General features: G+C 34.7%; 2 protein-coding genes and 1 long non-coding RNA gene across 7 annotated transcripts; 1 reads left to right on the top strand and 2 right to left on the bottom strand.

The window, feature by feature from the left end:
- Positions 1-5,171: 5,171 nt before the first annotated feature.
- On the bottom strand, positions 5,172-19,187 carry Ubc2 (ubiquitin conjugating enzyme 2). Of its 5 annotated transcripts, none has more exons than XM_073970606.1 (4): positions 18,753-19,187; positions 13,277-14,037; positions 13,114-13,198; positions 5,172-5,712 (listed from the first exon to the last, which is right to left on the bottom strand). In XM_073970606.1, exons 2-4 carry the CDS (start codon positions 13,968-13,970, stop codon positions 5,700-5,702), a joined length of 792 nt encoding a protein of 263 aa, XP_073826707.1. In that variant the 5' UTR covers positions 13,971-14,037; positions 18,753-19,187; the 3' UTR covers positions 5,172-5,699. The 5 variants fall into 5 exon arrangements, with proteins under 5 accessions (XP_073826707.1, XP_073826706.1, XP_073826705.1 ...); XM_073970605.1 differs by lacking the exon at positions 18,753-19,187 and adding an exon at positions 16,852-17,080 and having other exon boundaries at positions 13,277-14,052; XM_073970604.1 differs by lacking the exon at positions 18,753-19,187 and adding an exon at positions 16,852-17,066.
- LOC141395136 (uncharacterized) lies at positions 5,818-7,307 on the top strand. Its single transcript, XR_012410543.1, has 4 exons — positions 5,818-6,381; positions 6,433-6,869; positions 6,924-7,059; positions 7,119-7,307. It is a non-coding gene; the product is annotated as an uncharacterized lncRNA (long non-coding RNA).
- Positions 19,188-24,238: 5,051 nt separating the features above from the next.
- LOC141393289 (splicing factor C9orf78) lies at positions 24,239-25,697 on the bottom strand. The gene is made up of 3 exons (XM_073966277.1): positions 25,522-25,697; positions 24,496-25,115; positions 24,239-24,434 (listed from the first exon to the last, which is right to left on the bottom strand). Exons 1-3 carry the CDS (start codon positions 25,632-25,634, stop codon positions 24,268-24,270), a joined length of 900 nt encoding a protein of 299 aa, XP_073822378.1. The 5' UTR covers positions 25,635-25,697; the 3' UTR covers positions 24,239-24,267.
- Between the last annotated feature and the right edge of the window lie 2,093 nt (positions 25,698-27,790).

The raw sequence follows: 27,790 nt of genomic DNA, 5'->3' as shown, positions 1-27,790 counted from the left end.
ACAGCCAGACTGCTTCTTCTGTGTCCAAATTCAAAAATTCTTAACCTGGATTGGTTGCGTCCATAAACAATCGGAAGACAGATGAGTGGGTTTAGTTGGGTTACCAGGACATATGAAGAGATGTCACGTGATGTATGGTGTATGTCCACATTTAGGGCATACATCTGAGTTGTTAGGATTTAAGAGTGATACCACATCATACAATGGAGTTGTGATAGTACCGATCTGGCATGTCTGGGTAATGTCTTTTCAGTTCACTCAGTTCACCTAAATTTTTCAATAGAAAAGTCTATTTCTGCTGAAAAAGCCAATTTATCCAATTGTATCTATATAAAAAGCCAATTCAGCGAACTTTTTCTTTCAACAATGTCAATTCAACTACTGATATCTACAGAAAAAGACAATTCATCGAAGTTTTTCCATAGAAAAAATAAATTCGCTAACTTTTTTTAAAAAAAGACAATTCAGCTAAGTTTTTCTTAAGAAAAAGTATATTCAGCTATTCTTTTCTACTGAAAAATCCAATTCAGCAAACATTTTCTATAAAACAGACAATTCAGCGAACTTTTTCTATACAAAATCGATTCAGCAAACATTTTCTACTGAAAAATCGAATTTTGCTGACTTTTCTATATAAAAATCGAATTCAGCTAACTTTTCTAAAAAAAAAAAAAAACAAATTCAGTTAACTTTTTCCATACAAAAAGATCATTCGGCAAGCTTTTTATATAGAAAAATTCGATTCAGCAAGATTTTTCAAAAAAAAATCTATTCAACAAACTTTTTCTTTGACAAAATCAATTCAGCTAAGTATCTCTTTAGAAAATTTCTATTCAGCTAACCTTTTCTACTGGAAAAGCCAACACAGCAAACTCTTCTATAGAAAAAATAAATTCAGTAAGCTTTTTCTATTTAAGAAGTCAATTCAGCAAATTTTTCTATAAAAAACCAATTCAGTAAAATTTTTCCATAAAAAAAGACTATGCAATGCAGCAAAGTTTTTCTATAGAAAATGTCAATTCAACTGATTTTTCCTTAAAAAAGTCAATTCAGCAAACTTTTTCCATAGATAAAGGCATTTCAGCTGACTTTTTCTTTAGAAAAATACAATTCAGCAAACTTTTTCTATACAAAAATGCAATTTAGCAAAATTTTTTCTGTTGAAAAATTGAATTCAGCAAACTTTTTTGTATAGAGAAGTCAATTTTCCACTGAAAAATTGAATTCAGCTGACTTTTCTATATAAAAATCGAATTCAGCTAACTTGTCCATATAAAAAGCCAATCTGTAGAACTTTTTCCGTCCAAAAGGCAATTCAGCAAGCTTTTTCCTATAGAAAAATTCAATTCAACAAACATTTTCTACAGAAGAATCAGTTAAATTTTCTTTAGAAAAAGTCTATTCAGCTAACCTCTTCTACTGGAAAAAGCCAATACAGCTAACTTTCCGTACAAAAAGTCAATTCAGCAAGCTTTTTCTATAGAAATCTTCAATTTTGCAAACTTTTTTTTATAGAAAAATTCAATTCAACAAACATTTTCTACAGAAGAATTCAATTCAGTTAAATTTTCTTTAGAAAAATTCTATTCAGCTAACCTTTTATACTGGAAAAGCCAATACAGCTAACTTTTCTATAGAAAAAATTAATTCAGCGAGCTTTTTCTATTCAAGAAGTCAATTCAGCAAAGTTTTCTATTGAAAATGTCATTTCAACTAATTTTTCCTTAAAAAAGTCAATTCAGCATTTTTTTCCATATATAAAGACAACTCAGCTGACATTTTCTTTAGAAAACTGCAATTCAGCAAACTTTTCCTATAGAAAAGTGCAACTCAGAAGTGTTTTCTATACATAAATGCAATTCAGCAAACTTTTTTTTATAGAAAACTGCTACTCAGAATTTTGTTTTATACATAAATGCAATTTAGCAAACTTTTTTCCTTAGGAAAATTTAATTCAGCAAACTTTTTTTATAGAAAAGTCAATTCAGCAAACTTCTTCTATAGAAAAAGCCAATTCAGCTAATATTTTCTACTAAAAAATCAAATTCAGCTGACTTTTCTATATAAAAATCGAATTCAGCTAACTTTTCTATACAAAAAGCTTATTCGTCGAACTTTTTCTGTACTAAAAGTCAATTCAGCAAGCTTTTCTATAGAAACATTCAATTTTCTACTGAAAAATCGAATTTAGCTGACTTTTCTATATAAAAATCAAATTCAGTTAACTTTTTTTATAAAAAGCCACTTCAGTAAACTTTTTCCATGCAAAAAGACAATTCCGCAAGCTTTTCCTATAGAAAAAATCGATAAAACAAGCTTTTTGTAAAGAAAAAATTCAATTCAGCAAACTTTTTCCATAGAAAAATTAATTCAGCTAAATTTTTCTTTAAAAAAAGTCTATTCAGTTAACTTTTCTACTGGAAAAGCCAATACAATTAACTTTTTCTATAGAAAAAATAAAATCAGCAAGCTTCTTCTATTCGATTCAGCAAAGTTTTTCTATAGAAATTGTCAATTCAACTAATTTTTCCTTAAAAAAAGTAAATTCAGCAAACTTTTTCCATAGATAAAGGCATTTCAGCTGACTTTTTCTTTAGAAAAATACAACTTTTCCTATAGAAAGGTGCAACTCAGAAGTTTTTTTCTATACATAAATGCAATTCAGCAAACTTTTTCTATAGAAAAGTGCTACTCAGAAATTTTTTCTATACATAAATGCAATTCAGCAAACTTTTTTCCCTAGGAAAATTCAATTCAGCAAACTTTTTTATAGAAAAGTCAATTTAGCAAACTTTTTCTATAGAAAAAATCTATTCAGCTAATATTTTCTACTAAAAAATCAAATTCAGCTGACTTTTCTATATAAAAATCGAATTTAGCAAACTTTCCTATAAGAAGTCAATTCAGTAAACTTTGTCCATGCAAAAAGACATTTCCGACAGCTTTTTCTATAGAAAAAATCGATTCAACAAGCTTTTTGTGAAGAAATAATTCAATTCAGCAAATATTTTCTACAGAAAAAAATTAATTCAGCTAAATTTTTCTTTAGAAAAAGTCTATTCAGCTAACCTTTTCTACTGGAAAAGCCAATACAGTTAACTTTTTCTATAGAAAAAATAAATTCAGCAAGCTTCTTCTGTTTAAGAAGTCAATTCAGCAAAGTTTTTCTATAGAAATTGTCAATTCAACTAATTTTTCCTTAAAAAAGTCAATTCAGCTAGCTTTTTCTATAGAAACCTTCAATTTTGCAAGCATTTTCCTACAGAAAAAATCAATTCAGCAATCTTTTTCTACAGAAGAATTCAATTCAATTAAATTTTCTTTACAAAAGGTGTATTCAGCTAATCTTTTCTACTGGAAAAGGCCAATAGAGCTAACTTTTTCTATCAAATTGAATTTCTATTGAATTGACTTCAATTCAGCAAGCTTTTTCAGTTCAAAAAAATTTGTTGCTTAGTCAATTCAGCTAACTTTTTCCATTCCAAAAAGTCGATTCAGCAAGACAAAGAAAGGGTGGCTTCTTTGCTGACTCTTTATCACGTGCAGCCTCGTGAGTAAGGTGTAGTGCTCTGTTAAAAAGTATAAAAGTATAGTCATCCCTCCCTTAAGTTACTTAATTTAAAATTTACTTGTTATCATGGCATTATATTGTAGTGTACAGCCTTAAGGTCGAAAGACTGGGCATATGTGAATTGACACAAATAAATAAAAAAAAAATAACAAGGGAGCAAAGGCTATAGTCGGGACGGGGCCGACTATGTGATACCCTATACCACTACCCCTGTGCATAAGCTTTTCAATCGTAAACATTTCTTTTTGGGAGATAATAAAGTTTTCACCTATCTGGCTTTTATACCAAATGACTTAAGGCGAACTGAACCAAGTAAGTAGCGAGGCGTTACAAACTTTTTGGCCAAAACCAACTTATAATACCCTCCCCACATAGTGGTGTAGGGTATAACAAAGTATATACTTAAATTGCTTCTAAAAATCTTAAAGCAATCCACGTTTTGTACCCACCACATTAGTGGCATCTTTGGTTGCTCCTAGAAGCTGTCAAAAAACCCTATAAATCATAATCCATCTAACAAATAAAAAATTCAGTTAAGTTATTTTTTACATTTTTTATTTAAATTTTTAAAAATTTTATCAGTTTGTTTTACTTGTTGTTGGGAAATTTGTTTCTTTTTAAAGTTTTTATATGAGTGTTTCTTGTTTTTTTTTTATTTATTAAATATTTTAAATTGTTGTCCTTTCTTTTTATGTAACCACAGGAAAAAAGAGGAATAAAGCGAGCAAGAAAATTTTGTTTCGGCAAAACATTAATAAAAAATACAACTACAAAATATAATTAAATTAATTTAAAACATTAAATAATTATACATATATAAAAAAAATAATGTGTCATTTACCAAGTTAGTCTTCGATGATGTACATGTATGTATACAAAAAATATGTGTAAAAAAGGAAGATAAGAAGAGATGCATGAAAGATAAAACAAGTTTTAATTTATGTTATTATTTTTTGGAATTTTAAAGTTTTTTTCTTGTTTAATAAATTATGGAAAGATGAATTATTTAGTTTTAAGTAAAAAGATTCCATTTTTAAAAATTAATATTTTTGGGGGGAAAGATCCCAGAGAGTGTGGTTTAAATTTAATTATAATTGCCTCACTTTTTTATACACGAACTAAAACTATTCAATTTGTTGTGTAAGTAGTAATTGGGGTTCTTTGATTTATGAAAGCTGGGATTTGTTGGAACAAAATATTTGAACGGAAAAATAAGAAAACTGAAAGGAAATTAATTTTGGAAACAAATGCAGCTATTCTATAAAAACTATGTAAAATGAGATTTATTTTAGCAATGACAAAACAGCAAAACATTTCGATTGAAATTTCAATGAATAATTTTATGTATATCCAGGATGTTCTCTTCAATCAAAGGTGAGAAAATTCTAAAAAAACGTTGAAGTGGCAAACTTTGCTCATAAATCCCTAATGGTTCCCATTTGAAATAAAATAGCGGATGTGATAAGTTTGCAAAATCTTAATGGAAATTCTTTTAAACAAAAAATGGTTTAGTTTTTACCCCATTAAAGAATCCTTTTGTCATAGTATTTTATAGTTTTTTTTTTTTTCTTGTTTCCATTGATTTCAAAATACATAAATATCTGTAGGTTTTGTAGGATAGTTTCCTCTTTTTTTATTTTGTTGTTGTTTTTTAATTAATAATAATTTTTATTTTTTCTTATAGGTTTTTTATTATTATTTTAATAATTTGTTGTTAGGTTTTTATGTTTTAGTTATATTATATAGTTTTTTGCAGCTTTATTTGCATACATTCAATTTTTAAATTATGTTTTTTTATTTGCAATACAATAATTCGTTTTCTTATTCATTCAAATTTTGTTTGTTTTAAAGGTATAGATTTTTATATGCAATTGGTATTTTGTTTATTTTGTTTTTTTTTTCTTGTGGATCTTTTTTGCTTCCAATTTATTGTATCATTAATTTTATTGTTGTAGTACATACTTATTTAGAGAGGGCAATTATATTTGTTGTATTTTGTTTGTTTTTGTTTGTGTATGATTTATGCATATTTATAAAGTTTAATAAATTTATGTTTGTTATAATATTTGAGGTTCTCCTTACGACTACAACATAAGTTGGTTGATTTATATGATGATGATTGGGGAAATCATGTTGCATATCTGAAAAGGGAAAGAAAAACAGGTAATGTTTAAGATTTACTGAAAATAATTTCACGCAAATAATGATGCAAAATATGGTTTAAAGTATTTCTTTTCTCATATATCTATACAAAGATTGACTTGGGTAAATTACGTTTATCTTAAAAGATATTTTTTTTTTTCAAATAAAGACACTAAGGGGTCTATTATGGATAGCAACCCAACTCCAGTTGCTTTGCCGACCACAAATTTATGGGTCTATCTTGCATTGCCACTTAACTTGAGTTGAGTTGTCAGTTGTCTGCGCGACTGAGATGAAATGTTGTACCATTAATGTCAACTCAACTGGGTGGTCGATAAACATGTTATCGATCAGTGTTTTTTCAAACTTGTGACCTCTATTCGCCAAAAAAAAAAAACTATTTAAAATAATTTGCGCTTTGGATAACTCTTTTGTGTATTCTGGACAATATTTTAATATTTTGGCTGAGTTTTCTAGCAAATTTGGAAAACAACCCAAGATTGGAATATAACCTGGCCATTGAATCTTCGGATCGTCAAGTTTTATTTGCAAAAAATTATAAGTTCGGTGGAATTATTTTTTGATGATGAAGAAAATGTACAGGACATTGCATCTATTAGAAGAAATTTGAGGGACAAGTCGAATCCATTGGAATTGCCATCTGCACTGTAAGTTGATGTTCATGTGGAAAGATCTGTATAATCACTAAATGATTTCAGGTTTAAGGCGTATTTTCGATTGCCAAAGGATGCCGTAGTTTACATTGTGGAAACGTTAAAGGATGACTTCAAAGTAAGTTACAGATCAACAGCAATACCCCACTTTTAAAAGTGTGATCAGCGTTGAGATTCTTTGCGGGCGGAAGTTTCCAAAAGTCCCATGGCAATGATTTCAACAATTGCATGGGCCAATCTACATTGTCGAGCGTATTGAAGGAAGTTGATCACTTGATAGAGGACAAATTGTGCCAAAATTGGTTCATTTCGAAGTTGACGGAGGAGGAAAAAAGACATAATAAATACCATTTTTATTCAAAAACGAAATTCCCCGGTGTAGTTGGCTGTATAGATGGAACACATGTGCACATTATGGAAAGGAGGATGTTCGTCATTTGTACTTAAACAGGAATGGTTATTTTAGCTTAAATGTTTTGCTGGTGAGTAATAATTAATGTGTAACGTTTTTTTAACATCAGTAACCTGTTTTGAAGGTATGTGATTATAAAATGCGGATCAGATTTGTGGACGCCAGGCATCCTGGCTCGACACATGATGCCTTTATTTGGAATAATAGCTCATTAAAGCGAATGATCTCTAATGATTTTGGGCCAAATACGTGGCTACTAGGTACATAGTAATATACATTTAATTATCCTTCCTATTTATATAATTTTACATATTTGTAGGTGACGCAGGATTTCCATTGGAACCGTATTTATTAACACCTTACCGATCAGCTGAACCACATTCGCCTGAGTGTAAATACAATACAATTCATTGTAAAGCTCGGAATATAATAGAGCGTACAAATGGGGTTTTAAAGTCTGTGTTCAGATGTCTTTCTGCTGAACGAGGTCTACACTATACGCCCCAGAAATGTGTCTCTATTATTAATGTTTGTTGTGCCTTATATAATATTGGTAGGCATTATAATGCTAATTGGGAAGAAGTACCTGCAGAATTACAAGAACAACCAATTTCCAACCAAAATGATGGAGACAATGTAATTGCTTCAGATATAAGACGAGCAGTAATGCAAGCATTAAACGAATAAATTTTGTTATGTTAATTCATTTTTATTAAAAAGTAAAAAATCACATTTTCGTGTTGTTTTCATACCCTCAAAGGGTCAAACTTAAGGGCTAGCTTATTATATTTTAAAATAGAAGGTCACCATTCATGTAGCTTTCAAAGTAAGAAATAAAAATTCATAAAAGAAAATGAAAGGAAAATAAAAAACGGAACACAAGGATAATAAATAAAAAAACGTAAAAAATTATAAACGTTCTAACTCTTTTTGCAGAACCTGGAGCTTTGTCTTCTTAATTTGCATATTAATCTTATGCTCCTCTGAATGTCTTTCATATTTTTTTTAGCTTCATTTCTTTCAGGTCTTTCATTAAATTGTACTTTTTCCTCTTTAAATCTTTAACGTCCTTTAAAATTTCATTTTGCTTCTTTTGCAGCTCTTTGGTTTCTCGCAGCAAATTGTTATTCTCCTTTAAAATCGTATTATGTTCTTCCATTTTCTTTTAGAGATTAGATATAGTCCTCAAAAGCTCATTTTGTGTTGCCGTTTGCTCCTTGAGGAGATTTGTTTTGATGTCCTCTTTTCTGCAACTTCTCCGCGGAGTGGGACGAACACTGTCCATTTCTGGTTGGGGAGAAGAAACAACGGCTTGCTCCGCTTCAACAGTTGACATTATTTCTATTTCATCTTCATCCCATGATTCCACAATACCATAAACTGAACCTACTGGATTTGTCACCAAATTCATTTGCAAAAGATTTGCTGCTGTCTGCTCCAAAGGCGATAAATTCACTTCTTGTGATGGACCACCACCAGTGGCGTTGAAGTTTCTTTTATTTTGAGCCGTTTTCTTTTTCAACTTTGCTTTAAAGTGAATCCAGACTCTCTGCCACTCTTGAGGTGTTCGTGTTGGAGGTCCATGGCTGTTTAAACTGTCCGAAATGGACCTCCACGCTTCATCCGCTGTAGCTTTGGTTTCACCAAAAACCCGAACTTCTCGGGCTAAGTTTGGATTTTCACTCAGCTTATCAATTAATATTTCGAACTGTTGCTTTGTCGTTATTTTTACCATATTGATACACAAAATTAATTAATGATGCAAAGAATCAATAATTGTTAACAAAATGTTTATTTTTCCTTCTATTTTACTTCTTGTTTCTTCGAAAATGTTCACTGCAACTGAAAATTGGTGGTTGCTGAAAAACAGCCGCTTCGTCAACTGAGATTCGCAACTTCAGTTGAGAGTTGCCATACGTGCATCATTGGATAATGGATAATTGTTATCGATGATCGACCCCTTAATAAGAGAAATTTCCATCTCCGCATTGGAATTCATAATTTTTTACAATTAAATTAATAGCCAAAGGATAAAAAACACTGGTATTGAATAAATTTGACAAAATTTTTCGTCGTTTCACTTATTTTAATTGTATGATTTTCTCTTCTGGCAACGCAACTACAGTTGAGTTGCTATCCATAATCGACCCCTAAGTAATCAAAATGCAAATATTTTTCATCTAAGATGGTTTTATAGCTTTTCAAAGTATTCTTCAGCTTGTTTTATACACGTTTGCATCCACTCAAACCAGTAGCGGAAGCACTTTTTTCTCTCCGTTTGAGACAATTCCAAAACATGGTTCTGGAGACGTAAATCATTAGCCAAGCTTTTATTTTCTTGATGGACGAGAATAAGAAGAAGTCATTTGGTGCCAAGACAGGGCTGTACGGCGAATTTCCCATCAATTCCACGATTTGGCCGGCCAAAAAAGTTCTGGTTCGCATTGTCATGTAGCACAACGAATCGTCTTACTTTGTTCGTTTTTTGAATTTTGCCGAAGACTAGGCAAACAAATTTTGGTGTACCACCTCAGAATTGACCGTTCTACGTTGCTCAAGCGGAACAGTCGCCACATGACCAGTTTTGCCGAAGAAGCAGACGGCTATTTGCTTCGAAGTGCTACTTCTACGAAACAACTTGCATTTGGATTTGGTTCGTCTTCGAAGACTCACTCGGTTCAACGAGAACAAACCTTTATTACTGTCAGGTGTTCATGTAATATCGAATGTATGCGGGTGGAAAAAATTCCCGAGGATGCCTCTATCTGACGGTGACGATCATCAATGTTCCCTGGCACAACGCCTGTTTTTTGACGACCTTAATCTTTGAGCGAGCTTTGACAACGAGGTCAGCGAAATTGTATATTTTATGAGCCGCCACCTGTAGCTTGCTTAGTGATGGTTACAACGTTTTGCGGAAGGATTGCACAAGAAGCGGAGGAAGAGGACTTGACTTCCTGATACACCAGTCTGTCCAGTACAGACCTGTCTCGTTTGAGCTTGTCTCTAGTGACCCATACATGGAATGTATGGGGGTAGCAGTAAAGTGCGGTACTGCCGAGGTAGAGCTGCTTAATGTGTACATACCGCCGATGAATAGCTGTGCCCGGGGTTATATGCCCAATATTAGTTTGCTTTTACAAGGCAATAACCCTCTGGTGCTAGGGGACTTCAATGCTCATCTGAGCTTTAGCATTCCGTCCTAGGTAACGACCACAGGGGTACAGCGCTGGCTGAGCAAATTGATAGCTCTACGTTTTGCACGTGAATGAAGACGCTCCTACGAGGATTAGAGGAGACTGCCGCAGCTCGTCAGATATAACCATTGTGTCACCAGGTCTGATAAATGACGTATCCTGACAATCCGTCATTTCCCTTAGCTCGGACCACCTCCCTATCATCGTCTCCGTAAATACACCAGCCAATTTCATAACCTCTGAACGCCGTACTTTCCTGAACCATGGGAAAGCTGATTGGCAAGGGTTCAAAGAATTTACCAATCACCGCTTTAGAGAATTGGCCACTCCCTCAGATCCTCGGGTAACTGAGAAAACTTTCCGGGACATCATCACTGCAGCAGCAGCTCGATACATACCTGCTGGTCGAATACCCAAAATAAGACCAAATTTCCGAGCAGAAGCGACGGGACTAGCAAATGAGCGTGATGAGCTTCGTCGTACGAACCCAAGAGTTTGAGAGCTTACTCTTGAAGTCAACAGGCTAGTAGGCGTACATAAGCGGAAAAGTGGTTAGACCACCTGAAGCGAGGGTATAGAGAAGACTAATCTCCAGTCATGTTTAAAACGTTGGGTAATCCACTGGGTGCCACCGTGGTGCAATGGTATGCACACCCGCCTTGCACGCTAAAGGTCGTGGGTTCGATTCCCCGGCCAGTCAACATCAAACATTTTTCGACGGTGGCAAAATACCCCTCAGTAATGTTGGCGACATTTCCTGAGTATTTCAGCCTTGAAAAACTTCTCTGCAAGTGGTGTCTTAAGACACGCCGTTCGGACTCGGCAATAAACAGTAGGTCCCTTATCATTGAGCTAATATGAATCGGGGTGCACTCATTGATATGAGAGAAGTCTCTCTTGTCCCGTGTGGGATGTTTGTGGAACAATTGATGATTGATGAATCAACTATGTGTGCGGACGCCAGTCGTTTGTGGAATTCAGAAACAAGAAGTCCAAACCCCGTAGAGTGAAACAGGGAGTTCCCCAAGGAGGGGTGATATTGCCGGCAGAACTCGGGGAGCCCACAAAGAAACCTTGTTGGCCACCTACAATACAATAGGCCGGACTGTGGTAAGCTATGCGGCGCCAGCGTGGCCTGCAAAGGTAGCACTACGCAGTGTGGAAGAAGATTTAAACCTGCCAGAATGCTGCCCTGTGGACTGCAACAGGGTGCCTCCTCTTGACACCAGTGGACCATCTTCATGAGGAGACGAAGATTTTACCGGTGCGTCAAAACAATAAGATGTTGTCGATGGGGGTTATCGCAGTGAGCATCCCTGCCACTATTTAATGGTTAGACTTCCTCCACCCAGGCACGTCAGGAGAGATCTTCATGATCTAGAGAGAGAGGTCCAAAGGTATAAAAGAGAACCTCTGGACCAACGAGCTTATCAGGCAGGCTTGGATAGCATTCACACTGACATGGTTGCGCAGGCAGTACAGAGATACAGTGTGAATGCTGTACTTGGAGACCACCCTCCATCGCAACAGAAGAACGGCAGCTGCCAAGGCAAACACGAGTGGTTTTAGCCCAGTTAAGATCCGGACGATGCAGCCGTATTGGACCCGAATTGACGCCACGATACCCAACACATTGCCAGCGTGTGGATTGGGACCACACGATACACTGCATTTGTTTAGCTGCCCAGCTAACCCCACTCACCTGTCTCCTGATTCCTTATGGACGCAACCAGTCCAGGTTGCAGAATTCTTGAATCTGGATACAGAGGAATCTGATAACTGAAATAATACACGAACGAACACATTTGCGTTGCTACAGCAACAACGATTGAATTCGTTAAACCAGTTTTACTCAGTGCTATAGGAAGGTGCTTCACCGCCATACAAAGATTTAAGTGCATCGATGTACTATTGTCGTGATAATCCACGTCGATAGTTGTGTAAAACTTATTATTTGATTATAATTATTGTTATTATGATTTCAAGAGTAAAACCAAAGAACAAGTGATATCTCTAGCACGTCGTTAGGACTCCAAAATAAAATTAGATCATACATAATTGGACAAAATATAGAATGTGGCTGATATGTGAGAAGACTTCCCTGTCGCTTCTAGGATGTTTGTGAGAATTAGTTTTTTAGACAACACCCCGCCTTTGGATATTACATGATTTACCCTGTGTTGGTTTCTTGTGTGTGGATTATGTATGTGGAGGTGTTTACATTTGGTGCTGTAACTGCATTGGTTTTTGGCTGCGCAAAGTCTAGCAACCTCATTCCGTTGTCGGACAGTTTAATCATGTTTCTTAACATGAAAAGAAAGTCACACTCTGCAAATGTTGGCATTACCTACGTTTAAACATGGACAGATTTAAATAAGGGCATATCTTTTCTAGCTGCACATTGCGGAAGAAAACCAAATTTTTACCATACGCTGCCCTTTTATTATTTGAAAGCTGTGCCCTTTATAGCTCGAAAACGGATGATCCGATCTTCATATGTTTTCGTGGGATTATTATAACCTGAAACGACCTGAAATTTTCCATAAGCTCACAAAATTATATGGCAATCGGTTCATTAGTTTTTGAGCTATAGTTGGCACCGTTTTCAAAATGTCATTTCGAGAAAAACATGTTTTAAGTTTCTATGCTACATACAAATCACAATGAATTTTTCCCGTCCAGCACTCATATCTCAGTCAATTTTGTTCCGATCGACTTATGCTTTAAAATAGGCCAATAAATTTTTTTTCGATTTTCTAAAATTTATATAAAGAAATCACCCCTTATAATTATCCCACTGAAACGTATGCTGATCGGTTCATTCGTTTTCGATCTACAGTTGGCACCGCATACTGCTGTGGTAAATACAGAGTTTCGTAGGCGGACATTTGTCAGAGTAGTGTGCAATATTTTTCTACAAAAATTCCGAAAGTAGCTCAAGGCGTAATATTTCAAACAATATTTCCTTAAAAATTTTGGTAGATTTCTTGTAAAAAACGTTGCTTAATATCCTTAATCCTTTAAGGACATTTTTTTCTAAATAAAAGAGCCAGCCAAGCTTTCCAAATTGGTTCTGCAATTTCTTATATACAAATAATTATTACTATTGTTATTTACCTCTTTGTCCACAGTCTAGCGATTCTATCATGTTCTTCTCGATTTTGTAAGTATTGAGTAGCGATACTGCCTACCAGGGGATCGGCTGGAAAAAATACATCAAACAAAAATGAATGTTAAGTAAAAAAGTTAAAGTAACAACAAAATATTTTTAACAACTTACCAGGATTACAATCAGTCAGCAGGGAACAAATTGACAGCAATACCTTTGATATGGTCAATGCTGGAGACCAATTATCCTTTAGTATATCTAAGCATATAACACCCTGACTATTAATGTTACAGTGATAGATACGTGTACGGAACGTAACTTTAGGAGGTTTGAATGGATATTCGGGTGAAAAGTGAATATCCAAAAAGAATACACCACCCTCATATACTGAACCGGGTGGTCCTAGGATGGTTGATACCCATTCATATAAATTATCACCCTTTGGGCCAGCACTACAATTAGGCGGTGGATCTAAAGTAATTTCGGCAAGTTCCTTTTGTATACGTTTAGCTGAGGTACCCAAAGCTTTTGATATTTTCGGATTAGGTTTGGGATCTTTGCGTGTCTCTTCGCTTGTTGTGGCGGCAGCTGTTGCAGCATTAGCTGAAGAGCCACCACCACCACCTGCAGCATTTGCTGCACCACCAGCTCCGCCACCTGATGCGGAAGGGGGTATTGAACCTGGCTGTAATGTATTTCCATTGCGGCCACGAGCAGCTGCTGCCGCTGCAGTTGCATTCGCTGCTGTAGCATTATTAGTTGCAGACATATTATTGGCAGTGCCTGATGATGGTGTTCCGGAGGAATTGGCAACAAGACCAACCGCTGGTACTGTATCACCACTAGTCGTTGTCGATGATGACATAGTGGTCAATCGTATCAAACAAGGACGAAAGCCTGTTGTGGATCACGTTTAGAACAGTGATGAGGTGCTGAAAGAAAAAAATCTGTTTAATATAAGCATATTTTTATGTTAAGAATAGTTGTTTGATAGATAGAGAAAGGTAAATAGTGAAACAGCTGTTTTACGGCTCTCCTCGAGGATCATCCTATGTTTACAGTGGTAAACCTATGTTTACAGTGGTAAAACTATGTTTACAGTGGTAAACCTATGTTTACAGTGGTAAAAGAGGACCTGATTACAAAGACATATCTTATTTACGGACCTTCAAAGCTCAATATGACCTCTTTATAGGAAGTCTTTTTGTGGAAGCAGAAGTTTTATTGCACAAAATTCCTAATTCGTCACCGAAGATCAGAAAAAGACTTAACATTTTTAAAGCGGTAGTTAACAGTGTAGGTGGCATTGGCCTCTATCTTAGTTGAAACACTTAAATTGTCCGCCTAACGAAGGTCTTCCGTAAAAACTCCGCCTTTTCAAAATGTAATAACTGGTTATTACCAAACTAGGAAAGGCCATTTCTCTGAAATATTTTTTTGTGTTAAACCTGTCTAAAATATTGTCGAGGGTGACCTTAAGACAAACTTGGTCTTTATTTATTTGGGTGCACCTCTCGGATCGTGTTGATTTGATTACCACTGGTAGTCCTTGTTACACTGATTACGGTTAGGCACAGAAAAGTCGACTCCATAAGCTTTAAAATCATACCATATTATAAGTATGGATCGTTGTGATGAGGATAACAAGGACCACTTATGATAAAAATTGCATTTCCAAAAGAGTATGGACCCATATCACGGGGAATATGGATTTACCCAGCAAATTATAGGCGTTATTCTGAACAAAAAATTCCCCTGAGTCTTGTCTTCCAACCATTTCAACTTAAGGGAGAAAGTGAAAAACTCGAGGGGAATTTTCGTTCAGAATATCCCACTATATATCGTTGGAATCAGGATAACAAAGACTACCTATGATAAAAAAATTCAACTCGACTTGAGAGAAACTTAAGTCTCATTTAGGTGCACCTCTCGGATCGGGCTGAAAATTGAAACGACATATAGATTTCCCGGGGAAGTCCATACTTCCCGAGATATGGGTCTTGACATCTTACATAGGCAATATGGGGTACCGTTTTAAAGCTTATGGAGTGTACTTTTGTTCGCGTAGCCCACCGTTGTCCAAAAATGAAAGTCTTAAATCCCCGGCCGATGGCCGGCTACTTAAGAGAACTTACAATTTTGAAGAACGTTTTGTTTGTGTAGCCAGCCCACTTTTGCACCATAGAAGATAACGACGTTAAAGTAAATGGCAAGACCCATATCTCGGGAAGTATGGACTTACTCCGGGAAATCTATTTATCGTTGTGATCAGGATCCTAAGGACTACCTATGACACAAATTTCAGCCAGATTCGAGAGGTGCACATAAACAAGACAACGGTGTTAAACCAAGACATTACCGAAATGTCAAGACCCATATCTCGGGAAGTATGGACTTCCCACGCAAAACAATATATTGTTGTGATCAGGGTACCAAGGACCACCTATAATAAAAAGTTGAACTTGATCCGAGAGGTGCCCCTATACGACACATTGTTCCTTTTTTTAATTGTTACGCCGATCTAATCAAGGGTAAAGTATCGACGCCGCAGCATCAAATTCAATTAAAATTTCATCTTCCCCTAATTAATAACATTTTAATGAGCAAACTGCAAAATTTACAATGTATTGCCTGTTTTTAGGCGCAGTAACGTAAATATTTCCAAGAAATAATCCTACAGCAAAGAAATACAACAAATCAATGAATCGGATATTAAAGCAAAAATATCAAAAATACCTTTCATAACAGTGCCATGTTTGCAATGCCATGAACAAAATTCTCACACATTTTTTTTTTGCATCTATCGATTGGGACTACTCCAATAAAAACCATAACAAAGGGTTAATTAAATGATTTCAACGATGATGATGAAATCCCTTAACAGAACAAACAGAAAAGATCTGTGAACACGGCTTTTTTCTTTAGCGGCCATTTTGGGTATTAAAAACACTGCAAAAACATCAGCCAGCAAACACAACGACAGTGAAACAACACACAGAGTAGAGTGGCAAAAAACATCAAACCCAGAAGTAGCGACAACAACAAAAGCACACTATAAAATCTCATCAAACACTCGGCAAAAATAGGCAGTCAAAAATCACAATAAAATCAAGATACGACAGGAAAAGTTACAACCAAGATGTTATAAATCACACACATGCCAAATAATTGTACGAAATAGAGAAATGAGAAAAAACAATTTTTTGCACAATTTTCCAACGCAGAAGATAGTAATGGCATTGAGAATAAATATGGCCAATGCAATTTGCTAGGAATGGTCTCGTCGCTAGGTCATCCAACCATTCCACAACTCCAAATTCCCAACAAACTCTGCGCTTCTGCTTTGGTTGGCGTAGTCACCATAAGCAATAGCAGCAACAACAACAATTTTTCACATGAAGTTCTTTGTGCTGGCGTTGTTTGTGGCCTGACTGGCCTAGCTTGCGTTTTTTTATTTGCTCACTCACATTTCGGCAAAAATTTCAGTATAACAGAATTGATATTTTCAAAGAATTACTCAGGCACTTGAAATAATTTTCACTTTTATCGAACCGTTGTGTTTTTGCTGTCAATTTAGCTATTTTCACAATCAATGACAAGGAAAATTTAAATTCCTTGGGAAAATCAGTTTTTCTATTATATTTTCTTTTCCTCTGCCCGCAGTAGCCGTCGTAACTACGCTTTTCTTTTTATTTTACTCTATTTGCTTCTATTCTTTGTTCTTTTACTTATACATTTATGCTTACTTTTTACGAAACGTGAAATGTTTCTATATCACAAAATTATTAGTTGTTCACTTGTTTATTTTTTTATTGTATTTTTCTGTATTTTATTTTAAGATAAATTTTATATTTCTTCGGTCAAGAAACGCTTTGATTTTTTCGCAAAAACAGTAGTCGTCGTAGCAGAGAATGTAGCCGAACAGTATTATGTGGTAACGGCGTCGAGTTTTCGTGCTATCATTTCCGGCTGAATGGCAGGCCTTGCCGGCAAATCGCATTATTGCAACGGAGTGTATCGTAAAGCAATAACGTCACGTAAAAGTACGTTTAGGAAATCCGTGGATTTATGTTCACATTTTCATATAAATGGTCTGTTCCTTTACTTTTAAAAGTGGTAAAACCGGCAAAAGTAGCAAAAGTTGCAATCTGCTTTCATATGAATTGTATGGTGTCTGAAGTAAAGGAACGCTTTTCGAGTAAAAAGTTGTAAAACTTGAAGATTCTTGCACGTAAAGGAACAGAGCTAATATATCGCTCATTTACTCAAGGAGTGACACATCTCAAAAAATCGAGTTTCGAGAAAAACGCGTTTTAAGATTGCGATTGAAATTTGACTTCCCAACTTAAAAAGACTACTACACAAAAAGCAAAATAACTACTTGGACCATATTTTGCAAACAGCTAGCCAGATATCAATGCTAAATTTCTGTGCAAGATCAAGCATGATTTGAATTGTTTTAGTGCTTCATAAACCCAAAAAAACTTTTTTGTTGAATTATGTCAAACTCGTAGTAAATGTGCTGTAACTCGTTGATAAAACAAGATAAAGTACATAGTATAAGTAAAGAGGTAGATTTAAATGAAAACAATCTCTAGAAACCTTGTTTTTCCTGAATTCCAAAAACTTCAAAATTAGTAAACACAAAAGCAACAAGTGGTTTTGTTTACAATACCTTTTTTGAGCATTTTATAAAAAACGCGAAAAATGAATGAAGTGTCAAAGTTTCTCCACATAATCGAATTGTGGATATCATAAAATGATTGTTTCAATGTAAAGCTGACAAATTTCTTCCCTACAAATGTTCTAAACACAATTTTAAAAATCATTGAATTCGATTGTTTTTTTAAATTGTTTGGCATATTATTCAAACAGCACACACACATACACAGATGGTGTATATTGTTTTGACGTTTTATGTCCAATTTACATTAGCAGCTTTTTCGTCATTTAGAGCTGTTTCGTCATTTATTTGCTAAAACAGGCAACATTTTGCGTCATTTACCATACAAAAATAAATGACGATAGCTACGTAATTTATTCTAAACAACGCACGAAAACATTATACTTTTATACGCAACCCTGCTTTTTCGTCATAAACTACCAAAAAATACAACTGTTTTATGATGTCTTTGTTTGTTTGTGTGTGTTGTAGAAAAACAAAAATACTCAAACGATGACAAAAGTGAAAATAAATGGTTAAAAAACTTGCAAAAATTATGTTTTTTTTTTTTTGTTTTTGGAATTAATTTAAGATATTTGATACACATTTGTGTTGTGAAATTCCTATTTTTCTGAATAAATATATTGTGTGCGTGTGTTTGTGTTATTGTATAAGTGTGTATGTGCGATTGTGTGCGTAAGCAAATGACGCAAAAAAAAAACAGATGTAAATACACTTCATTTGATTCTAGGATTTCGTAAAACGAAATCATTTAATATGCATATGTAAATTGGACTTTAGGTACACTCGAAAGAAAAAAATTAAACTCACAGAAAGCTTTAGCTAACCTTTCTTATTAAACCATGATAAAGTAGAAGTCGTAGAAAAAATAAAAATTGCTAACTCAGAATACGAATTTTTTGAATTATGCCACTCTTTGAGTAAATGAGCGATACGTCAAATAAATAGAGATAATGCACTTACCCCCAGTTTTTGTAACTTATTTTTGTTCGTTCGTCTATTTTCGTAATAATTTAGGCATCCATAGCTCAGCCCACAGATGACATACAGATTTTATTTTTCGTAGATGAGTTCCATATATAGTTAAGAATTCCTCATTTAAAAATCAGCACTCTACATTTGCGCTAAAGGCCTGCGTACATAAGCTGCTTTGCCTGATTGCCTTGCTTACCTGCTTCATTTCTGACGTAATAAAAATAATAGAATAAAGACGAAATTTCGAACTGGGTTGCCATCAGTTGGAAATTGGGTCGGCCTTCTTTGTTCTTTTATTTTTTTATTGAAGCAGCAAAGCAAGGCAATCAGGCAAAGCAGCTTATGTACGCAGGCCTTAAGGCGAATAAATCGATCAACAAAATTTGACAATTCGTGTGAGAAGAATAAAAATTTTTACAAAAACTGGGGGTTAATCCATTACAGTCAACAAATAAAGACTACATACACCCTATAAATCTCGCGGTTTACATTTACGAAATCCACTCGATTTCAACTGTCAATACCTTTGCGTATACTTCAAATGAAAACCAATATGAAATCCATTGGATTTCATTTGACGTTTATAGTACGGTTATACTATGTTTACATTTGCGAAATCCACTCGATTTCAACTGTCAATTCCATTGCTCAAACGTCAAATGAAATCCAATCGACTTCAGATGAGTTTTCATTTGACGTATACACAAAGGAATTGACAGATGAAATCGAGTGGATTTCGTAAATGTAAACGTAGTATTACACTAGAGTTTTTTTGCCAGGTTAACCCACTTCGAGAGGATTTATTTGACGTTTGCGCTATGGAATTGAAATCCAAATCCACTGGGTTAATCCGGTTAAGTGTAAACGGGGTATAAGCAATGGAATAGACAGTTGAAAGCGAGTGGATTTCTATAATATATGTCAAATAAATTGAGATAATGCACTTAATCATCGTACAGTCAACAAATAAAGTCTACATACACCCTATACATCTCGAGTTTTAAGGGTAAAGGCTGGTTTAAGTCAACACGGAGTTATGGAAAATGCACTCCGTTCGATACATTTTAGAAGCACTCGCTTAAAGATCCCTACTAGCACAAAACAATTTGTTGATCCCTACAAAAGATGTCGCAGTCTTTTTTATCCAAATATAAAAAAGAGTGTCTATAATTCAAAGAATTAGTTTAAAAAATAAAGAAATACAAATTATATTTGCGAATATTCCGGTAATTAACGAGGCGGAAATTAAGGCCTGCGTACATAAACTGCTTCGCCTTGTTGCCTTGTTTTCCTACTTCATTTCACACACGTGGTGAAAAAAGTAGAACACATGTATTCTTATAAGAACTATCGAAATACGTCGAGCGTATACTTTTTGTAAGTTGAAAAAGTTTAACTTTGACAGAACGTTATTGTTTGTGTGTGTGTGTGTTTTGTATTTTAAAAACAAAAGCCCAACAAAACATGAAATACAATTCATTGCAAAGGAAAATTATTTGTTTTACGAATGAAAACATTTAAGTAAATTTCGGTAGCGGATTTTGTGTTTTAAATGTAATTTGGGACTCAGCGTATTTGGGTAATACGGACGCTCAGAGAGCGTTGTTTTGGTAGGTTGGTGAAATATTTGTGTAAGTCCCGTCGTTATTTAGGTTTAGCAGTTACACATATTAACCGAAAACCCGTTCCCGTACACAAAAAAGTTGTAAAATGTTCACTTCTCTTTAAACAAAAATGGCGCTCTCTTTAAAAACTTTTTACTCGACAAATTTGAGCGTGTAAAAAATTGTAAAATGGATGCCGGCGTTTGACATGACATTTATGCCACTTTTTTGACGTTTTTTACATTTTTGCGTTCCCGAACTTTTTGAAAAAATATTTGTGTGACAACAATTTTTCTCTCTTTCTCTCTTTTACGAGTTTTACTACTAAAAAGTACGGGAACAAAGCTAAACATATAACAGCAAGCATGGTACAAATACACAGGTAGCCGCATCGGCAATTGTTGGTAACATAAGATGTCAAAATTTGACATCAATTCAATGCAATTGACACATTATGTTACCATCAGCTGGCTTGATAATGCTACCTGTATTATTGTACCATGACAGCAAGAGAGAGAGAGAGAGAGAGAGAGAGAGAGACAAGCGAGTAATTGAGCTTTGACAAACAGCTTATGGGTACTTTACACGATATGTTTTTTACATATGAGTTGTCACTTCTCCCATGCAAAATGTATATGCAAAGTGACAACTCATATGTAAAAAACATATCATGTAAAGTACCCATTAGTTTTCGCGGTAATTTTTCTGAAGTTGTTCAACGATTTTTGATTAGTTTAAACTTAGTAGTGCAAAAAATGTTTTAATCTATTAAAAACAACTGGGGAGAGAAAATATGTGCTTCTTGCCTTCGAGTAAGAAAATAAGCGAAAATGTACAACTACGTGTTAACGTCATTCTGTTTGTAAAGTGTTCTAAAGCAAATGTGAAAGATCGGTAAAAATGGAAAGTCGTCGCATATTACAAAATTAGTTAGATTACCAAAAGATAAAATATAAATTAACGTTGTAATGCTGTGACCAAGAAACTAGAGTGGGGTAGCTCAGGAACTACCCAGTTCTTCTACCAAAAAAAAAAACGAGATTTTTATATATCAACTCCGAAGATCGGAACTATGAAAACGCGTGAAAACAGAAAAGTGAGGTGCAATGAAACAGTGAAAGATGCAGTTACTTATATCGGTGTGTGAAGTATTTAGAAGGACAGAAAAACGAACACTGTATCGGTGTCGGAACTATTTGTAACTAGATTTGCCCAACCCTAAAGGATCAATCCCACGGCAGGTGTATCGGCCAGCGGCTTCCAACCCAGCATCAAACCTAAGCTACTACGTAGGTTTCATGCTGCTACAACAACAACCCTAAAGGAAACCTTTGGGAACAACGAAACCTTTAAGTATAAAAATTTTAGATACACCATATATAAAATGGTTGTAGCCATAACTTACATTACAGATACTTTGAGAAGGTAAGTTGTGTATATGCAAATATACATACAGTTTGTCAAGTAATTGTTTTCGAACCAAGAAAACTAACATTTTTCTGTATTAGTTTATGAAAAATGACTGATACTTGTGATAAAAACGTCGGGTTTTTTGCAAAAAATAGTTGGTCGACTTATTTAGGACAAGATAGGATGAATAAATAAAAATTAACCCACGTAGTCCAACAAAAAGGAACGAAAACCAATAACTACATGTAATGCAAGTTGTCAAATAAATGTTTTCGAAATGTAGTGAAGTTCCGAAATATCCCATATTTTTCGTAAATTCTTGAAAACCAGGACATTTATGAATGTTATTCTTAAAAAGGGTTAACTACTAACAAGTATAAACAATATTAGGCATAGAATATCCCTACTAGGAGGGTTACTATATGGACCTAGGGAGTACCAGGTCATATTACATGTAAACAGGGTCCTATAGGTCTTAAACCGGGAATATCTGAAAACTAAGACGTTTTATGAGTTTTTTAGTTCACGAGGATGGACTGCCATCAAATACAACAAATATTACCTACAGAATAATTGGATCAGAAGGGTTGCCAGATCGACTAAAAATTTACCAGGTTATATAAACAGTGAACGAGGCCATCTGGGCCCCAAAACAGGGCACCGAAGTTTGTTTTTTTACTTAAAATTAATTAAGAGATCATGACATTTCACTAAACAATCGGAAATATCGCAGTAGGAGACCAAAATTGCTTAGAAATGTATGGGGTAAAGGTGTCGAAAATTTTCAGAAATGCATACTTCGACCTATTGGACACATTTCGCGTACTCTGCAGTACTACTGTAGTACAGTTTTAAAGGGAAAATTATGTTGATGGGTAAATAATGCTTCAGTGTTAGCATGGAAGCAAAAAAAAACTTAGAGAATTCCTCTGAACTGGGTATAAACAATTAAAATCGGAGGTCTATTAAAAATCAGCATAGACTGACAATATCTTATATACGCATTTCTAAGCGATTTTTGTACTTTTATGTCATATTTTGGTTTATGTTGGAGAATTCCCTTATCCCTTAATTCAATTTGAGTTAAATAAACAAATTTTGAGCCCTGGTTATGGATCCAGGAGGCTTCGTTTAATGTTTATATAACCTGGCACCTTTTAGTAGATCTGGCAACCCCACTGATCTAATTATTCTGTAGGTAATGTTTATTGTAATTGATGGCAGGCCATCCTGGTGAACTAAAAAATCATAAAACGCCTTAGTGTTCAGATATTCCCGGTATTAGACCTATAGGACCCTGTTTACATGTAATATGACCTGGTACTCCCATGGTCCATATGGTAACCCTCACAGTAGGGATATTCTATGCCAATATTGTTGGTACTTGTTAGTAGTTAACCCTTTTTAAGAATAACATTCATAAAATGTCATGATTTTCAAAAATTTACCAAAAATATTGGTTATTTTTGAACCTCCATTAAATTTCGAAAACATTTATTTGACAGCTTGAATTATATGTAATTATGGGTTTTCGTTATTTTTTTTGGCCTACGTGGGTCAATTTTTTATTTATACATCCTATCTTGTCTTTGATAAGTCTACCAAAAATTTTTTGCAAAAAACCCGATATTTTTATCCCAATTATCGGTCATTTTTCATAAATTAATACAGAAAAATGTTACTTTTCTTGGTTCGAAAACAATTACTTGACAAACTGTATTTATTTTATTTAGGTAACCATTAGAAACATCTTTCCCTATCCAATTTTGCCCCCATCGTGTCCATTTTTTGTTACAGTAAGGATGGAGGTTACAGTCTTTGGTAAAGAGTGTCTTGAGAATCAACGAAATAACGGCTGAATTGCCGACCGATGGATAATATTATAATACTACTCTGAACTATGAAAAATCTGTAGTTAGTGTGCTAAAGCTGACATTTTCATCAAAACAGGAAAATCAGTGCATTCTTTTTTAAATATGTATGTAACTCAAAAACAAAACAAAATCGACATATTTTGTATTGGTTATCCCATGTTTTGGTTACTGATATTTGGTCTGCTCCAGGACTACAAAGATCTACTAATTTTTACTATTTTTTTCGATAACATAAAGGAAAAATGTCGTAATAAGAAGTGGTAGTAGCATCTTGCAGGTTCTGGAACAGAGCAATAATGTAAAGAGTTCTTCAAATTGTCATAAATTGAAGTAAGTTACTTATTCGAGTAGACATTTCGATATGTGTCCAAAAACAATCAGCCATGCCATTTTGTCATTGCGAAAAACTGCTTCCTTACTTCACGCTTCCATCATAACACAACCAAACTTTTTTACCCGATAATGTTTACTGAACTGCTCAGGACACTAAAGAGCAAACTATATACGTAGAGAATAAAATCCTAGTTTTTAATCAAAACTGACCAAAAAGCCCATCAACAAAAACACGACATATATGTATACGTGATTCTTCTTAAAAATAAATGCAAAATTTATTTAGTAACGTTTAAATTGTTTCTTAAATTTATCATAATGATAATCGTCTGTGGCTCGTTTAACTCCATTGGGACCAACTTGATTATTGGGATTAACATGTCCCTCTTCGGTCGCCTTTCGTTGATGGAAACGTCTCTTTTGGGCATCATTATTCTCCTCAATATTAACTGAAACGAATCGAAATCTTTACTTTTTGAAATCGAAACAAATCGAGCTCAAAAAACTTACATCTATTGTGTTGCATAAAATTAACAGCCATATTGGTGGGTACAAATTGGGATGGTCCATCTTTTTTATTCTTTTGATCTTGCAGTAGCTTTTGCTTTGCTTCTTCGGTGGCTTCGATGTTTTTAATTTTCGCCTCGATACCCAAATCTACCTCTGGAATGCCGTTTAGCATTTGATTTGATAACATTTCCTCCGAACGATGTGATGATGATTGCCGCAAATGATCGGGTAATGCATACAGGGCGGCCTCTTCTGGTGTTAAATATTTTTGGACATCTGTTGCAGATTCATTTTCTGACGATGATGCTTGAGCCAGGCCTTTACGTTTTTGCAACTCTTGTTCAATGTATTTCATCATTTCTTCGTCTTCATCACGTTTATTTGTTTCGGCAGAGAATTTTGTACCAATACCAACATCGTAGGCATCATCTTCATCTTTGAGACTGCTAGATTTGAGGGTATGCATATTCACGAGACCACCTGTTTTAACATTGAACGGATCTTTGATGGTGATTTCTTCTTCGGGTGCCAACTTTTTGCCCAAAGCGAGACCTATAACACTGACTCCGTGGGGACGTTCACGCAGCTTTTGTCGTTCCTTGATGTCGGCAAGGGGAACTCTAGGAAAGGACAGTTTATGTATTATACTAAAGTATTTGAAATATTTGGAGCAGGTTGAATGTAGTGGCTGGATTTGAAACTTTTTTCACAAAAAGTTTTCAAAAATTAATTTTTTGTCGAAAATTGCCGGCCTTCGGCCGGGATTTAAGACTTTCTCCTATGGACAGATGCTAAACAGGGCTAACGCGATCATATTTTTTTCAAAATTATTTTTTTTGTCAAAAATCATATGGTTTTTCGGAACTTTCGAAGCCTATATCTCGGGAAATACGAATTTCCCATGAATGATATAAATATTGGCGTAATCAGCATTCCAAGACCTACCAGTGGACAAAATTTCAAAACTTTCTGAGTCCAGCCACTACATTCATCTTATGCCAAATATTTTATTGTCAGATGCCTTACGGCTCCTCCTCCGGTTCATCGTCAGAATTTCTTCTCTGCCTCAGATTTTTACGTGGTTTCTTTTTAAAAACAACCTTTTCCTCTTTTTCTTCGGTTTTTGTTTCGTTTTCCATAATTTTCCTTAGATGTTGACGGTCTTTTGTTTTGTAAACAACTAAGTTCAATGGGAAAATCAGCTGTCACGTAGTGTGTGTTCAGTGTAGAAGTAAAAAGTTACCAGATTAAAGAGAAGAAGTGTTGCCAACATCATGTTGCACCGTAACGTTATTTATATGACAAAATATCACAGTTGGCAATTCGTTGTTAGTGAGATAAGAGTGAAAATATCAGTTTCGCCGCTTAATTTCGTAAATTCATGTTGGACGATCGGTGTGAATCTGATATTTTCGGGTAAAAATTAATAATTTATATCGATTTTCGAAATAATTTTAGTAAAAGTGTTGTTCTATGTTTGGTGCATATGTTAGCTGAGGTGAAGGACTAATATTTATGTTATTCCCGAGTGTCGTCGTGTTGTAACGTGTTTCGTGGTAGTTGCTTGCGTTTTCTTGCTGAGTTGCGTGATTTGTCTTTGCAAATAGTAACAATAAAATGTATTTGGATAAAGGGTAAGTCTACTAATATATACATACATAATTCACCATCTAATATAACCATATTTTCTCAAATAATTCCGATCGTAAAGTACGTATAAACCTAGGCAAAATACTAAAATCAGAGGAGGTCCCCCGAAAAAATCTGTCGTTATGTGGGTTAACTTTGACGTGTTCTAACTGGTAGGAAAGAACTCTGAGGGTTGTAATCAGTATTTCGTTATGTTTCGAGGCACTGCTGAGGATTTTTCAAGTCATGGCCCAAAATTCACTGTAGGACGATCACAGTTTTTTCGCAATTGTAGACACTGACCTGCCTGTGGTATCACCTGAGTACTGCAAACGAATATTTCTCAATAACCTCAGTGGATCATTTCCGGAGGATACGCAAATTCTTCCCATATGTCAGCATAATAATATTATTTTCTGTTACCGAGGAAGTTATCCTAACTTATACTGTAATTACATAAAGAGGGAGGAGAGAGATTCAAGGTTGCAGGAAGCATGGCTTATTCTGGTTTAACTGTAACGGTAGTATTAATCAGAAATTTTGACCATAGATAGATCTCGATGCCCTGATTACGAAAATGTAAAATTTTACCGGCGCACACTGGTCGAAACCACTGATCTAGCGGCGCAAAAGTAAAAAAATCGAACTATAAAATTGCAAAATATTTTCCATTGTATCGATTACAGACACTTCGCAGACAAAGATTTTGTTTTTTAATTTTTGTTGTTGTAAATATTCACTCAGTTATTCACTAGAGTTTTTGTTGCATCAGATTTTAAAAAATTGTTGCAAAAAAATTAACTTCATATTTGTTTAAATGTTAAATGCATTCGTAATGAAACTGGACAAGATTTATATTCAATTAATAGCAGAGGGTGAGATTTAAATTATAAAAATTAGTTTGGGGTCTGGAGGTACTTAGTTATATAGCAATAAATTTTCAAAAAATTCATTTTTTTGTGTTTTTATGGGTTGTACGCGCTTGTTCCATAGAGTGCATATTGTAAACTTAGCCGAACTTAGGTTCGATTATTTTTTGGGGAAAGAAATTGGACTCTCTGGATACGGAATAACCACATTTGGGCTGCAAATATTTGCAAATCTTTTGATGACTGCACTTTTAAAAGAAAGGGATTTTGCATGAAATTCATACAAATTTAGCTGTGCATTTGTATGGGAGCTAAATCAAAATATCGGGGGTACCATAAAAGGGGCTACATCGAAACATAAATCCGTGTTGAAAATGTTTTGTAAGAAGATTTTATACGCAGTGAGAACACGGAATGCAAAATTACAGCCAAGTTGTTTTAAAAATGTTGTCATGATATTCAAAATACCTTAAAGTGGGAGGTACGGCTACATGGGGGCTATATCAAAACGTGCACCTACATATGTCCATAATTTTTGGTGAAATTTTTTTTGACCACTAGGAACCTTAAGTACCAAATTACAGGTAATTTGCTACGAAATTGTGGCTTAAATCCTCAAAATACCGAAAATCTTAAGGTACCGTTATATGGGGGCTATACCAAAACATCAGCCGATATTGTTCATATTTGGCCCACAGGTACAAGCTGAGTTTGTGCCAAATTTCAGTGACGTATCTCAATACGTTTGCAAGTTATTAATTTCGCGCCGCTAGATCAGTGCTTTCGACCACCGTGCG

This window comes from Musca autumnalis, unplaced genomic scaffold, assembly GCF_047663935.1.
Source record: "Musca autumnalis isolate F117 unplaced genomic scaffold, ASM4766393v1 scaffold_2, whole genome shotgun sequence".
NCBI lineage: Eukaryota > Metazoa > Arthropoda > Insecta > Diptera > Muscidae > Musca > Musca autumnalis.
The sequence above is the reverse complement of the archived record's forward strand: the minus strand, read 5'-3'. Positions and strand labels throughout refer to the sequence as shown.